The sequence below is a fragment of the Zalophus californianus genome, chromosome 7 (genome assembly GCF_009762305.2).
Source record: "Zalophus californianus isolate mZalCal1 chromosome 7, mZalCal1.pri.v2, whole genome shotgun sequence".
NCBI lineage: Eukaryota > Metazoa > Chordata > Mammalia > Carnivora > Otariidae > Zalophus > Zalophus californianus.
The window spans coordinates 9,272,432-9,288,933 of NC_045601.1; the positions used below are offsets into that span (position 1 = coordinate 9,272,432).

The 16,502-nt window shown below is 51.5% G+C and overlaps 1 protein-coding gene across 8 annotated transcripts in view; it reads right to left on the minus strand.

The window, feature by feature from the left end:
- SYTL3 (synaptotagmin like 3) overlaps positions 1-16,502 on the minus strand; it is an 89,884-nt gene that overhangs the window by 26,126 nt on the left and 47,256 nt on the right. For 7 of the 8 annotated variants that reach the window (XM_027603700.2, XM_027603699.2, XM_027603701.2 and 4 more), the window contains 4 exons: positions 10,941-10,992; positions 9,458-9,527; positions 6,810-6,888; positions 2,923-3,047 (listed from right to left, as the gene is read on the minus strand). In XM_027603700.2, coding sequence (XP_027459501.1) covers positions 2,923-3,047; positions 6,810-6,888; positions 9,458-9,527; positions 10,941-10,992 — 326 coding nt within the window. Of the gene's footprint in view, positions 1-2,922; positions 3,048-6,809; positions 6,889-9,457; positions 9,528-10,940; positions 10,993-12,684; positions 12,746-16,502 lie in introns of those variants that run through there. The other variant, XM_027603703.1, reaches the window with a different exon arrangement.

The following is a 16,502-nucleotide window of genomic DNA, read 5'->3' on the forward strand; positions in this document are numbered from 1 at the left end:
GGCTGCATCTCCTAGGACCATCCCGGGGCGGGGGGGGTCGGGAGGGATCCACAGCCCTCAAGTCTGAGGACCAAGTGTTTGCACGGTTGAACCCAACGCTGCTGCCTCCCCTCTTCTCCTCTGGCTGCTCAGCCTTTGAGTGTGGCCAGCAGGTGCAGGGAGAGGAGGTATGCAGGAGCGCCACGCCCGGGGCCTGGTGGTTTCTTCAGATTTCAGACCTACGTGGGAAAACTTCACATGAAGGGGCATAGAATGAAAGAAAGGTTTCTTCCCCGCCTGCGTCCTTGTTCCCTCTCCTCAGAGATAGCCCCTCCCAAACCCTTCTTGTGTTTCCTTCCTGGTTAACAGGTGCGTGTCTTTTTGGCCACTATAGATCTGCCACACATTAATAAGATGAGCAATAAAATCCCATGGGGATGCACAGGAGCTCGCAAAGGATGGGGAAGAGAAGTCGCCTCTCAAGAGTCCTGGCCCAGATGCTGAAGGGAGGGTCTCTACAGGACATTTTCAGAACATGCTGTTCACACTTAATGGTCAGAGAAGCGAGTCTGAGCTGCTTTCTCAGTTACCAGCCCAGCGTCATGATGTGGTCTTAAGAAAGTTATCTACTCTTTCTGTGCCTCAGTGTAGCCACCTGCAAAGTGGGCACTGACGTCCCTACTCCCAAAGGGCACCACATCGTGTGCTTGATGTTGGCAAAATGCTCCGGAGTGCTCCAGTGAAAATATGAGTGTGACTTTTATGAGCTCGCCAGCTAGGGCATGTGTAATTGCAGTCTGACAAACGTCCTATTTAAAGATGTACCCTTTATATTTCAACCCCGTAATTATTTAGCATTTATAGAGCAGGCCATGATTGCTGAGGACTTTATAAACAGGTGGCTAAATTGCTCCTTAAAACAGCCATATCCTCAAGTAAGGTGGGGAGAGAGGACGCCTGCAAAAAGTAGAAAGCATGTCCTGCCAAGAGCATGGCAGCAAACTGGACGTGCATGGCGGAGTGTCTGCAGGATGGGTGCTCTTTAGCCATGGTCGTCCCTGGTCTTCCTCGCTTCTACCCTCAAGCTCCCTGGTCCCATTAGACAACCTTGCAGTTACCCAGCAGGCCAACAATGGTGCCTGGTAACCTTAGTGAGGGTTAGCATCACAGGGGCTTCATCCCAATGATTGTGGCCCTCATTTGTCCTCCTTACATGGGACCTAGAATGAGGAGGTTATGAGTATAGAATTTAGAACCATACAAACCTGGACCCTACTCCTGGCTCCACATTTAGTTAGTTATCTATCCATCTATATCTACCTATCAGGACGGTTACCCTATGGCTAAAGCTCAGGCTCTAGATCTTCTTCATGGGAGTAACATTATCTATCTCAGTACTTTTGTAAGAATTAACATAGTGTCTCCTGAATGCGCACTAACTTATGCTCCATCTGCTGACTCAGGGACGGTGGCTGGGAGAGTGTTTGTGCAGACCCCGGGGTGCCCATGGGAACGAACACTTGTTTGCACTTCGGAGTTTTAAAGGCCTCCCGAATACATCTCACATGCTCTAGATGCCGTCTCCTCAATCTCGGGAGGTCCCAGGGCCGGCAGCAGCATCACCTGCTCACCCAACAGCTCCTCAGAAACTCATCGGACACTCCGCATCTCACACCTGCCCTAAACCTACTGATCAGCCTCTGCGTGTCAACAACATTCCCAAATGACTCATACACACATTAAACTTGAGAACAGCTGCTCCAGAGTTCAGCCTCCAAAGCAAGACCGCCCACCACTTTCTGGTTATGTAACCCCGGCCATGTGACTTCGTCGCTCTAAGCCTCAGTTTCCCTAAATGCAAAACAGGGTCAAATGCAATCCATGGTTCATGGGATAGTGTGAGGATAAAATGAGATGATCCAGGGAAAGCCCTGAGTGGAGTCTGGCACATAGTAAGATTTAGATGGCTTAGGTAGCAATTTAGATACTGTATTATCTCGGGGGATCTTTACAAGCGACCTGCGCCTTAGGCAGAACGAGAATTATCTGCTTCATTTCGCCAAGAGCATATCGATGCTCAGGGAGTTCACGTGACATGCCCAAGGTAGAGGGTCACGGATGGAGGCAGAATCTGAAACCTTGCGATTGTGTGTGGAAGTTCCCGCAGGAGAGTGGGGCTAACCTCTTGCCTAGAGCAGTCTATCTGGGGACATCGTGAGTGGAGCCCGCAGCTGCAGAGAAGGAGCACCTGCCCTGTCCAGCCAACCAGAGTGGTCCTATTGACCCTGTCAACAACCAGGTGGTGGGACCTGCCCTAGCCAAGTCACCTCAGCTGGACCAGAATGCAGGTGTTCTGATTCTAAAGTCGCTTTCTCCCCTGTCCCAGCGCATCTGCTTCAGACTTGATTAATTCTGGTGGAAAGCCAGACTAATTATTTCCTTAAAAGCCTTTATTAGGTGTGCTCTCTCTTGCGGCTTAGATACCTGGAGAGCGCCTCCCTCGTGATTGCCGGGGGTCATGCAGCATTTATGTTTTTAGTGGTTTCTATCAGAGACCAGGACAGATTTTAACTGGAGGTTGTTGCCAAGTAGAAAGGCCTCTTGACCCTCCATGAGGGAATCACCTGGCCCACCTCGGCCCTGCAGGTGGGCCCCTTGCCTTTGGAGTGGCCTTGAAGCCCGCAGGGAGTTCCGGCAGACACCCAGAAGCCCCAGGGGCTCGGGATTAGGCTGAAGCTTTTCCCTGCTCTCAACTATTTTCCAAATCGACCCTGAAATTTGACTGTCATTTGGCCAGGCCTTCCCAATAGAGAGGGGTTTATAATTATGTTTTTTTTTCAGACTGCTTAATGTGGTGCTATAAAATAAGAGGAAGACTAAATCTATAGAGGAAATGGGCAGGCAGTGGCTCTCTGGGCGGCCCGGGGGGGCCTTGGGGAGTACCCTGGTGGTGACGTTGATAGCAGTGTCAGACTGGCTTCTCCTCTCCGTCCGGCTAGCACACTGCCTGGGACCCGTGGCCCGGAGCTGCTTGTCAGAGGTCATGTCGTTCTGGGACTTGGAAAGCTCTAGAAAACAAATACAAGGGATGACGGGGGGGAGCACACAGCTTTGACAGACTCATGGGGCCCTCCTCTGGGAGCCCCTGCAACCACACCCAGAGGAGCCCCCAAGGTCTCCCAAGGTGAGGCTTGCTGTGTGGGGAAGATGGCACATCCAACACCCAGCTCCGGGGCCAGGGGGAGCGTCCCCAGACACGGCGTGCTGGACACGGGCCACACCGCGCCGTGCACAGGACAGAAGAGTCGGATTCCCAAAAGGTGACCCCGTGGCCACGTGCTTCTGTGAGCAGAGAGCCACCGTCATGGCGGGAGCTAGAAGGAGGTCTTCCGGACAGGTCACCCTGCATCCTGGGCCACACACCATGAGCGGCCGGTTGTCCAAGCACAAAAAAGGCAGCCTCACAAACCAGCCGGCTTTCTAGAGGTTCCTTACAAAGACTTATAACTAAATATCATCTCTTGGGACCTTTTGAAGAGAGGTGGAAGCACGTTCAGGGTACCCCTATAATTATTTTAATAAGCAAACCCTGGAAATACAACTTCTTTTTGCAGTGTAATAGAGGCCAAGAATAAAGGTGAATAAAGTGAGAAGGAAGGAATCCACACCCAGAAGCGAGCAAACCACCTCAAAGATGATTTTTGTCCCCCCAAAACATCTTCCCTTTTCCCCGGGGTCCTTGTCTCTCTCAAAGATGACCTTAAAACTCTCTTTCAAGCAGCGCTCTCCAATAGATAATAATGTTGCTCACGTATGCCATTTCAAATTTTCTAGTAGCCACATTTAAAAAAGAAACAGGTAAGACTGATGTTAACACTGTTTCATGTAACACAATATACCCAAAATATTGTTAAAATATATAATCAATATGAAAATTAATGAAATTTTTAATTGGGTAATGGACACAGAATACGTCCTAGTTTCTGGTGCACATTATGAAATAATCACCCCACTAAGTCTAGTTACCATCCTTCCCCATGTAAGACTGTTTCAATATTACTGTTTTCCCCATGCTGTACAATTAATGAAATTTTTACTTTTTTTTTTTTAACACTAAGTTTCTGGAATCTGGTGTGTATTTTACCCTTTTTTCGGGCAGGCCATATTTCAGGAGCCACCTGCTGTTAGCATATTGGACAGCCCGGCTCCAGAGCCTCCTGTCTCCTGATCCACTCCTTGAGATGCTATTTCTTGGGTACCTCCTGCATGTGCTGCCAGGGCGTACGTCTGCAGAGCGTCTCTTTTCTCTAGAGGAGAACCTCACCTGCCCCCCAGAACCTCAGGGCATTTTCCTTCCCACCAGGATGTGTGGAACTTCTCCTGCGTGAGAGCACTACTGTCCACACTGTCCTCAGGTCTACCCTCCGGAAACCGTGGGGCATCTTTCCGCGCCCGGCAGCTAGCAGCGTCCCGGCACACACCAGACCCTTGAAGCTGACAGTGAACATGAACTCCTCATACAGCCAAACCCCAGCCCCGCTACGAAGGGTGTGAGGGCCCCAGGAGGAGAAGCCCCTGCCTTGGGGGACGGTGTCCTCCCCTGCCATCCATATGACACTCACCCCAGAGCCTGTGCCTTCATCTGGTCCACTTACGTTCACAGACGAGGCAGGTGGGGGCGCCTCCCAAGCAATTCAGCTTCTAACGACTAGGCTCGGAATCGGCATTATCGGGTGAAAAGGAAAACTAACAGCAAGAAGCACAGAAGGGCTTCCCTGACGCGAAAATCAACGTTCTTATTCCTTCTCCCCTTCCAAGTGGGGCCAGGGTGCTGGAATCTCCTAGAAATGCAGCCATAATAAAAAGGGCTGGAATTGCTCACTTCTTCCCGCCGGATTGGCTTCCCTGGGCAACCTCAGCTGCCAGGGGTTGTAGCCCTGGGGCAGCTTCCCAAACTCTTCGGACCAACGCCCCCTCCAGCCGCCCCCCCCAGAGACCCCAGGTGACACCAGAAAGAGGCTGTCCTCTGTACCACTTCTGTAGGAAACAGGCCGCACAAAGGATCAAGAGGGACATGTGCCCACCAGCTGAGGACCTGAAGAAACGGGAGTCAGCCCCACCCTGCTGCGCGCCCTGAGGCAGAGACCCGATGAAGGGTGTGTAGTCTGTGCCCCTTCCCGGAGCCCCCGGACCACCTGGGAGAGCCGGTGGGCAGACCATCCCTCCCACGGGCCCAGAAAGCTGGGTTTTTTTCATCCCTGCCTCTGGGCTGAGGGTTTGGCATCCCATGAAGTACTAGAGCCTGAACAAGCAGGGAGGGGGTACAGGTTAAAGGGTTCGATCCATGTCTCGTGGCAGAGACTCAATGCTGTTCTGCTCTTTGGAACCCTCCACCCCGCCCCCGCCCAGGGATTAGCCTCAGCTCTCCACCTGGGTCTGCTGATTTATACAGATGGCATCATCATTACACTCAAGGTATTAAACTGGCAAGTCTCAAACGGGTGAGCCTGTCTCAGGCGGGGCTCTGGGTACGTAAGCCACCCAAGCGTACCCGTGTGTGGGTCCCAGCATGCGTCGGAGGGTGTGTGACCTGGGACAAGATGAAACGTGTGTCCTGCCTCTCTGGGTGTCTGGCTGAGGGATTACCAGGTCAGAGTGAACGCTGAGGCAGGACTCCAGAATATGGCGGTGGGAGGGGATTCACAGAAGCCGCGTGGATTTGGGTAGAGGCTGTGCTTCTGGAAAGAGACGCTGAGAAATCTCGGCAAGAAGAGCGGCAGCAGGAACAGAGCCAGGGACTCAGAGTTCAGGCAGCTGTTACAGCTGGAAACCCACGTCCAAGGCTGGTGCACATGGAGGGCGGATGTTGTCTGAAAGCCAGGCAGACTAACGGGGTGACTTTAAACCTCCGAGCTCTGTTAGCAAGCAGGCGGCACGAAATTTGGCTGCTTTGTCATCTTTCTGAAGCAGAGGGGGACAGACTGTCTTGTGAGACAGTCACCTTTCTGCTTGTCTGAAAAGTGGTGCTTTGATTTGAGTTTTCACGAGGCAACTCAGAAGGGCTCGTGGGGAATACGGAGAACTAATTAAAATCAAGTAATAAGACTGTCTCAAGGCCAAGGGACAACACTGAGCCCATCCCTATGCACCGGCATGGGTAGAAGCCAAACAGAAGCACTGTGAAAGGGAGTGGGTGCCTGAGACCCCCTGCCCCCCGCCCCCAGGGACCGTCTCTCTGGGCACTTTTGCAGGCCTGCGCAGGGGCTATTCTCTGGGCTTTGCGGTTTAAGATCAACAGGGAAGAATATCTGAGGAGAAAGAACATTGAAAGAGGCAAGATTCTAAGCAGTGGTAGTTCTGGGTCCCTTGCATCTGCAAATCACATGATTACTGCCCATTGAAGAAGATAAATTGACCAAGACGGAAAGAAGAACGGACAAGCAGTTCCGTGCAAACGACAGACGCGGGGCCGTGCCTGGCGGGAGAGCTCCCTCCCAGACCTCATTCACTGGAGCTGTCCCACCCCCCTGTCTTTGTGGGGCCGTGGGAGAGCCTTCGGCACCTGCCCGCACTGGTCCGAGCCGACTCCTTCCCACCAAGCGCTGAGCTCTGCCAGGTTTGGGCAGCAGTGGGGGTAAACTAAGCCAGTCCAAGGGGCCGAAGGGGGTCTCCTCTACCCCCAGGAAACCAGAGGCCTGCTCTGCAGGTGGAGGGGTGAAGGGCTGGGGCTGTGGCTCTCCCCAGGAGCTGGAGACAGAGGTCCCCTTGGCCGGTGGGCCTGGCTGGCCTGGCTGGTGGTGGGGAGAACACACGGAGAGGCATCCACTTACTTTTCATGTGGGTGGTAACAGACAGAAACAAATTTTCCACGGATTTATTAAATCCTTTAAACTGACCAAGTTCCTGCAACTAAAACAGAGACAGAGGAGAGAGAATGAGAGTTATATTTGGAGACTCGTGTCTGCCCCAGCAGCCTGCAGGCTGCTGCCCCCCAAACACTGGCAGGTGTGAGCAGAGTGCATGGGCTCCAGGTGCGTGCATGTCTGGAGAGGGGAGGGCACTATCCTCTCAGGAGGGAGGGACCCTCTTACTCAGCTTCTTTCCTCTGAGGTTTGACACCCGCATTTCAGGAAAGGAGCATCAGCAATGGGGTTGACATGGTAACAACTACATCCTAGGAATAATGACCGACATTTCTCTGGCTCAGACCGTGCTCGGGTAGACTCCCGCTTCCTTAGCCAGCTCTTGTATGACCCACCCCAACGCCACACAGAGCAGACGCCAACACGGCAAAGGGCACAGGACACAGTGGCCCATGGTGATACCAGGCTCAGAGCACCAGCCTGGAGCCAAGGAGTTAGTTCTACACCTCTAAGCAGGAGAGAGAAGAAAGAGGAAGCAAAAATGACAGAAAGGAGGTCACTTTCCCCTTCAAGTCCCATCCCTCCATCCCTCCCCCTCCCCATTCTTCCTTCCATCCACCCCTCCATCCCTCCATCCACCCCTCCGTCCATCCATCCACCCCTCCGTCCATCCATCCCTCCATCCATACACCCCTCCCTCCACCCCTCCATCCATCCATCCCTCCATCCATACACCCCTCCAACCATCCATCCATCCACCCCTCCAACCATCCATCCATCCCTCCATCCATCTATTGGTCTGCCCATCCATCCATCCCTCCATCCATACACCCCTCCATCCATCCATCCATCCATCTATGTCATCCATCTGTCCATCTATCTATCCATCTGTCCGTCCCTCCCTCCATCCTTCCATCCATCCATTCCTCCATCCATACATGTCTCCATACACCCCCATCCACCCATCCCTCCATCCATACACCCTTCCATCCATCCATCCGCCATCCATCTATCCATCCATCCACCTGTCTATCCATCTGTCCATCCCTCCCTCCATCCTTCCATCCATCCATCCATCCATCCATCCCTCCATCCATACACCCCTCCATCTATCCATCCATCTATCCGTCATCCATCCATCCATCCATCCCTCCATCCATACACCCCTCCTCATCCACCCCTCCATCCATCCATCCACCCCTCTGTCCGTCCATCCCTCCATCCATGCACCCCTCCTCATCCACCCCTCCATCCATCCATACACCCCTCCGTCCATACACCTGTCCATCCATCCATCATCTATCCATCATCCATCCATCCATTTATCTGTCCAACCATCCATCCGTCCCTCCCTCCATCCTTCCAACCATCCCTTCCTCCATCTAACTATTCATCCCTCTCCCTCTCTCTACCCACTCTTCTCTCCCTCTATCCCTCCATCCAACCATCCCTCCCTCCATCTACCTCTTCCTCCATCCATTCCTCCCTCCTTCCCTGCTTCCCTCCATCCCTCCCTCCTATACCTCCCTCCCTACATCCCTCGATCCATCCATCCATCCCTCCATCCATCCATCGATCCAGGAAATATGTCTTAAGCACATCCCTGCTGGGATAACTTCAGAGAATTTAGAATCTCAAGGAGAAAGTGGAGCAGAATTTTGAAGGTCATTCCAGGGACTCAGTTTGCAACTGGAAAAGGAATAAATATACTCTTTCTCTCACTAGCATATGAACATGCCTTTCTATGTACAGATATAGTTACTCTCTTTAATTCACAGAATAATAATAATGAAAATAATCAAGACCATGTGTTTTCATGGTACTTTACAGTTTCTAAGTACCAGCACAGACATTATTTCATTAATTTCTCACACCAGCCTTGAGAAGCAAGCCAGAGGAGTATAACTATTTCCATCTCCCAAGTGGGAATCCAGGTAACTTCTCTAAGATGATACCACTAATTTCTGTGGACAGAAATGGTCCTGGCCTATTTTATGTTAGCATCTATAAATACTCAAAAGATACACACACACACACACACACACACCGCAGGCACTCCCACACCTATGAATCACACATCTGTGAATCAACCTGTATTTATTTCTCTTTACATACCCAGAGACCCCTGACACACTGCAGCCTATTCAGACCCTCACACTCAAGAGTGCAGTGCACAGATAGGGAAGACAGCCAACAAAATTACAAGAGTAAAGTGGTAGGGGGTGGATGTAGGGCACAGGCAGGGATGTGGGGTGCAGGTGGCTATGTGGGGTGCAGGTGGGGACAGAGAGTGCAGGTGAGGACATGGGACACAGGCAGGGATGTGGAGCACAGGTAAGGATGTGGGGTACAGGTGAGAATGTGGGGTGCAAACAGAAGGTGAGTCATTGTTAATGCAGATGATCCCATGGCCCCCAAGGCATAGTGCGAGCACAGACACTGGGCAGGCCCAGCACTTCTGGCCTCCATTCTCTGCCTCCCTCCATGGCCTGCTTCTGCTTCAGGTGGATTCCTTTGCTCCGACGACCTTGGTCCAAACTCTCAGACCCCCTTCTCCCTCTACCTCTCTCCCACTGCCCCTTCCCCAGGGAGGCAACACAGAACAGACACATTACCCTGTTTGAGCTGCTACTGCACTGGCTTTCGCTCAGAGGAGGTGGGGTAGGAGGAACCACAGAAATTTTGCTGCCAAGGAAAAATACAGGAATAAGAAACGGGTTATGAATGATCCAACTATTAGTCTTATAAATGCATGGGACTCGCCATCATCTTCTCATTCAAGTTCTCTGATTTTTTTTTTTTTTTTTTTTTTGCTTTCACTTCCTCATGTTTTGGAAGAGGATCCAGCGGCCCTGCATGGATCTGCTCCTCTAGGCAGGGTGTAATTTCCTGGTATCGGGATGTGGCAAATGAGCACCGAGCTGCCCCGTGGCCAAGGCTTGTGCGCCACGCGTGTTATCTAAAGTAGCCCGGCTACTCCAGAGCCCAGACCAGGCACGTGTCCCCTGTGGCCGTGTGCGTTTTCTCAGCAGAAATCCCATCAGAAGTGCCCAAAACGCCGTGGATGCCAAAATCAAGCATGAGAGGAATCAGAAGTTGATGGGAGAGGGGCGCCCGGGTGGCTCAGTCGGTTAAGCGTCTGCCCGCAGCTCCGGTCATGATCCCAGGGTGTTGTGATGAGTCCTGCATCAGGTTCCCTGCTCAGCAGAGAGCCTGCTTCTCCCTCTGGCTCTCCCACCTGCTCATGCCTGCTCACTCATTCTCTCTCTTTCAAATAAATAAATAAAATCTTAAAAAAAAAAAAAAGTTGATGGGGGAGTGAAAAAAAAAATGAAGTCCCAAGACTGGAAAATCTCATAATGGGCCTAAAAAAAGCTGGGTGGGGAGCTTTCAGTAATACTTTAATTTATTTGGTGCAATCAGGTGCGTGAATTGTTGCTAGCTCCAAGAGTGCTAGGTGTTTAGGATTTTGTATCAAGAAGTTAGATCTCTGGGCGCCTGGGTGGCTCAGTCAGTTAAGTGTCTGCCTTCAGCTCAGGTCATGATCCCGGGGTCCTGGGATCGAGCACCTCCGGCTCCTTGCCCAGCAGGGAGCCTGCTTCTCCCTCTCCCCTCCTTGTGCTCTCTCTCTCTCTCTCAAATAAATAAATAAAATCTTAAAAAAAAAAAAAAAGAAGTTAGCATCTCACAGACCATGCCTCACTGCTGCCAATTTTATTCCATGGATGTCTGAGGTGTCAGGCCCCAGGCATGATGCTGGAGATACGAATGATTCATAAAAGCAAATGCCTGGTTTAGAATTTCATTTAAAATGCCCTCAAAAATAATATTTCATTTTCATACCACATTTCAGGAGAATTTAGGAAATAAAACCTTTAGTGAGAAAATGCTCTGCTAGCTCCCAAGAAGGCCCTTCATTAAGAATCGGGAAAGATCTCTGTTTCAATCTTTTCCAGGCACTTTATCATTTAAAAAAAAAAAAAGCCACATTCCAGAGCAGCCACGTCCTAAAGTCAAGAGATCTAGAAGTTCTTTCAGTGTCCTTTGTTCCCCAGGCCAGGGGAGGGCCAGCACGGTCTGCCCTAGAACAGCACTCACCTCAGTTCCTGATAAGATTGCAAGAGCTTTGCTCCGGCTGTCCCGTGTTTGCCTGGAAGAGATATCGGCAAAGGTCATTCATTAGTAAGAAGACAACCTTGGTGATGCAAACACAGGAAGCAATCAATTAAAATTATTATTTTTCTAATACCACTTCTTGCAATTAAAAAGTAAAAGACCATCTTGGGGTGATAGAAATGCTCTGAAGTTCAACTGTGCTGATGGTCACACAACTCCGTAAATTTGCTAAAAACAATTAAATTATATAATATGTTAAAAAACAGATGATGTTTATGCTCTATAAACTAAATCCCACAAAAGTTGTTAAAAATGCAGACATAAACACATACATACACATAATTGCTGGGAACGACTGCTTTTATTAAGAGTTGACGTAGGGTTAGATTTTCTAAATCTGGAAAATCTGAAAAGCAGTCCAAGCTTCCAAGCTTCCATTTGTCCTTTGGAAACATTTAATAATAGCATGACTATATTCCTTTAAACATTCCTTGTTATGGGGATTAAATTAATCTGTTAAAAAATGTAATCTTCTTATTTCTAGTTATAGAGGCTAATAATTTCCTAAATAAGACTGCTTCTGATATAGTACTCTTTTTGTTTCAAGGCAAGGGGATTTTATGATGTATTAAGACCCCAAAAATAGAACTCTCCATAGTTCTGTGAACACAATGTTTCCTGGCCCAGTGCATAGGAAGAGGGTAGTCTGCCCAGCAGGCCTCCACCCTGCCTGACACAGGGCTGGGAACCACCAAGCCTGCCATGCTGTCTAGCTCCCGCGGGGTGTGTGTGAAGGTTTTAATCCACCCCCAAGAAAGACTTACATACATATTCACATCACCTCCATCAGATGAGAAGCAGGGCAGGGAGGACTTGGGGGGTGGGGGGTGGCGGGAGGCAAGCGACTCTGATATCAAGGACCGAACCCTAAAGCCAGGAGGAAGCTGACCCCCAGGGGAGGGGCTCCTAACTGGAGCCGACCTCAGGGAGTGTGTGAGCCCCGAACTCACAGGTCAAACTCCGAGTCTCCCTGTCTGTGTGCATTTGGGGGCGGGGGTCGATGATGGTGTTCACCAGATTCTCGAAGGCATCCGCGAGCCCTCCCCCGACCCCACTAATGCTTCTCTAAGGCCGATGGGAAAGGCAGCCCCACAGGCCGAGAGCTGCACCCCAGAATCGGCCTGTAACGATGAAAGCCCATACCCGCAGGAGCCACTGGAAAGAAAACCGCGAGGCCAGAAGAACAAGAGAACGACCCTAACTGCTTCGCGGTCGGTTGTCATGAAAGCAGAGAAAAACAAGGCAAAGAAAAAGAAAAACTAGAGACACTGTGTATCCAGGGTGTCCTGGGGGAAAAGGCAGACCCCACCAGGGGACAGCGAGTTCGGAGCCCTCCTGGGGGTCGGCGGGTGCGCTCACCGCTCACCGCGGCTTGTGGCTCCCTTCCCACCCGTCTGCTCAGACAGACGCTCAGCATCTTGTCCCTGGATTGTGGTGACAGTGTCCCCAAGGCACAGCCACCAGTCGCAGCGCACCCCCCCCCGCCCCATCGATGCTATCGTTCTACTGCCTAAAGCTCTTCAGTGACCCCTTACTGCCATTGCCCAAAGTCCAAGCCCCACGCAGCATTCCGGGGCCTCCACATGCGCCCCTGGGCCCCCCTCTCCGGCCCAGCTTCCCTGCCTGCATAGACATTGTCTACTTACTCCCACTTACCCCACCTCACCTCCTAGCGCCCACTGCCTGGGCATTTCTACCTCAGGCCCCTACTTCCATCTTCAACTTCAGCTTAGTCCCCCCGACACCCCATTTCTCTATACCCCTCCTGAGGTCCCAGCGAAGGCCTGGCCACAAACGGCTCTCTGCTGCCCCCTGCTGGCCGCTTCGGGCCTGGCAGGCCGCGCTGTGGGCTCCGCAAACCCCCTCCACAGAGACAAGTATTCTGGGCTCTACACAGTCTCTGTCCTCTGCCGCTGTGACAGCAGCCATACACAGTATTAGGGTCGCTGGAGGGGACGCGGGGGGATGGGGTACCTGGGTGATGGGCACGGGGGAGGGCACGTGACAGAATGCACACTGCGGGTTACGGGCCGCTGATGAATCCCCCAACTCCACCTCTGAAACTAGGAACACACTATATGTTAGTTAACTGAATTTAAATAAAATTTTAAAATAAAATTAAAAAAATAAAGAGTGGGCATGTCTGTGCCCCAGTAAAACTTGACGGACCTTGAAATTTGAATTTCATGGCTTTTTTATAGGTTACAGCTATTTTGACAATTCCAAATTGTAAAACTCATTCTTAACTCACAGGACATACAAAAATAGGCAGAAGGACAGGTTTGGCCCTCGGGTCCTACTGCACCCCCATATCGTTGCTACTCCAAGTGTGGGCTGCGCTGCCCGCTGCCGTCCCAGCTGGGAGCCTGTCAACAATGCAGAGTCCTGGGCCCAGCCCCGCTGCATGGAATCAAGGGCCGTTCACTGAAGTTTGGGAAGTGCTGCCCTGTTTATGGAATTTCCATGTTGCTTCCTCCTCTATTCCCTCACTTGTTTCCTATCAGAGGCTTCCTTCAAAAGCACTACTGACTTTTGGTTAACATAACAATGCACGTTAACAGGGGCACCTGGGTGGCTCAGCCCTGGGCTCGGACTGTTGATCTCAGCTCAGGTCACCAACTCAGGGTTGTGGGACTGAGCCCCACATTGGGCTCCACACTCAGCACAGAGTCTGCTTGAGATTCTCTCCCTCCACCTCTCCTCCCCCTGCTCCATCTCACGCTCTCTCTCTCTGAAAAAAAAAAATAAAAAAAAAAAATAACCATGCATGTAACCACGGGGAGGAAACGCGCAGAAAAGGATGCCCTCCCAGGCGTCCTGAGAGGCAGGGTGTCTGAAGCAGGGGCCTCGCTCTGCCACTCTGGCTGCCTCGTTGGGCCAGACGCTCGGCGGAGGAGCGGCTGTAGGTCGGCAGAGTCCAGGCTTCCAGCGCACGTTGAGAAGGCGCGGCCGCCGTTGATCAGCAGCTGACTGCGCTGCGCCGGGCCCAGGGCTCAATGTGCCTTTGCTTCGTGGGTTGTTTCCAGGTGTCGTCTCAATTTTATCAACGAAAACCGAGGCTTGGGGACATTTTGTAATGACAAAATACATACAAATGACAAAGCTGCCTTTCGCACCATGACTTGCCTACGAAGCTGGACACACACAAGTTAGGTGGGGAGCGGCGACTGGTACACGGGGGTCTCCCATTCTCTCTACTTTCCTCACGAGGGAAAATGTTCAAAATAAAAAGCAAGGGGAGAAACAACCACTTATAAACCAATGGCCAATGCCCGGAAAATGCTGAGATTCTTCATTTTAGACATGCTTTCTATTTGTTCTGTGTATCTCAGGCCGCGTAAATCAAGGGACCAAGCCTGTGCGCTGGGATTGGGGCATCCACCCCTGGGTGTGAGCACTGTCCCTGCCCCTCTCGGGCTCCCCTTTCTCTCCTAGCCTACCCCCTCCTCCCTACAACACCCCTCTCCAGGGCACAGGAGATACCGTCCTTGGCTTGCAGCTCCCTGTCTACGTGGATACAACAGACAAGTTGTTCTGTGAATGAACTTCCTTGACCGGCATCCAAGGCTGCTATGCGTTGAGTTGTATCCCCTGAAAAGACATGTTGAAGTCCTAATCTTTCTTTTTTTTACAATTTATTTATTTATTTTAGAGGGGGGAGGGACAGAGGGAGAGAATCTCAAGCAGACTCCCCGCCGAGCACGGAGTTAGACATAGGGCTCAATCCCACAACCCTGAGATCATGATCTGAGCCAAAATCAAGAGTCAGACGCTTAACCAACTGAGCCACCTGGGTGCCCTGAAGTCCTAATCTTTAGCACCTGTGACTGTGACCTTATTTGGAGAGTCTTGGCAGAGCAAGCTGAGGGGAGGTCGTTGGGATGGGCCCTAACATAATATGACTGGTGTCCTTATAAAAAGGGAAAACCTGGACACAGAGGTAGACATGCACACAGGGGAGAGGACATGAACACGGCCATGTGACAACAGAAGCAGAGACTGGAGTGATGTGTCCACAAGCCAACGGTTGCCAAGGATGACAGAGAACCAACTGAAGCTACGAGAGGCAGGAAAGACCCTCCCCTGGTGCTGGCAGGGGCAGCGTGGTCCCCCTGACCCTGGATTTTGGACTTGCAGCCCCCAGAACAGTGAGACAGCAACACACTTCCGCTGGTTGGAGCCACCAGTACTTTCCAGGGCTAGTTCCACCAGCCCCACGAAAGGACCCACAGGGTCCTCTGTGCTTCAGTCCCTGCATGCCTCTCCAGGGTCTCCTTCCGCCATTCAGAGTATGTACCCCCGTCCCATTCGGAGGTGCTGGTAAAGATGCCCGGTGCCCACTAGACTCCCCTCTTCCATGCTCCTTGCTCATGTGCCTCCACACCACTGCACCAGTGGTTTATCCTCCGGGACCCGAGCCTGTCCTCACACGCTGCCGTGCACACTTCTCTACCAGTCCTCTGGCTTCGCTGTCATTGTGTGCATCTGTGTTGGTCTCCCCGACCAGGTGGAGAGCACCCCGAGGACACAGGTCTTCTCTTACGCCTGTTGGTGTCGCCAGCACCAGCAGAGAGTATGTCGTGCGGGGGTGGGGGTTATAAATACAACAACAGCAACCAGAACTATTTTAACACAAAGCATTACTGCCTCGTTTGAGCTATATGACCAAATATGTATGAAAAGGTCATCGGGGCGCCTGGTGGCGCAGTCGGTTAAGCGTCCGACTCTGTGATTTCGGCACAGGTCGTGATCTCAGGGTCGTGAGATCGAGCCCCACGTAAGGCTGTGTGCTCAGCAGGGAGTCTGCTTCAGATTCTCTCTCCCTCTGCCCCTCCCCACTTCTCGTGCTTGTTCGCGCTCTAAAATAAATAAATAAATCTTTAAAAAAAAAAAAAAAAGAACGTCACGATTTTTTAATGACCTGGCTTACATGTGACTCACCTGTTCATTCACATCCACCGTGTCCAAAGCATGGGAGCACTTCATAGAGCTAAGGAAGACACAAGCTCTGCTCACACCCAGGAGCTCCCGGTCCTGTACAGATCCGTGCACACCACAGAACACAGCTGTGGTTTCTAGATCCAACACCCATCCTGCATCTGGCACACACATGTCTGTGACAAGTCATTATCTATCTATGGACTACTTCTCGATCGAAAAAGAATAGGGATGAGGTATCTCATTTCAGGCGCTCACAAAAACTCCTATAGAATGGATGCTCGTCTTAGCCAGGCTCCATTGTCACACCAGGCAAGCACACTCACTGCAACCTACCAGTGCCCTGGATGACAGGCCCTGCTACCCGGACTCTTCCCACTCGGGTGACACGGGCCCAGAGCAGCCTCTGTGGGATGCCTCGTGCAACGCAGCCAACCCGGCAAATCACCTTGTCCGGTGGCCAAGCAGGCTCATGTCCTGAACTCTGGGATCTGTGTGTTATTCTTCTTCCAAGACATCACCATTAACTTCCCCTGCTAGACAGTG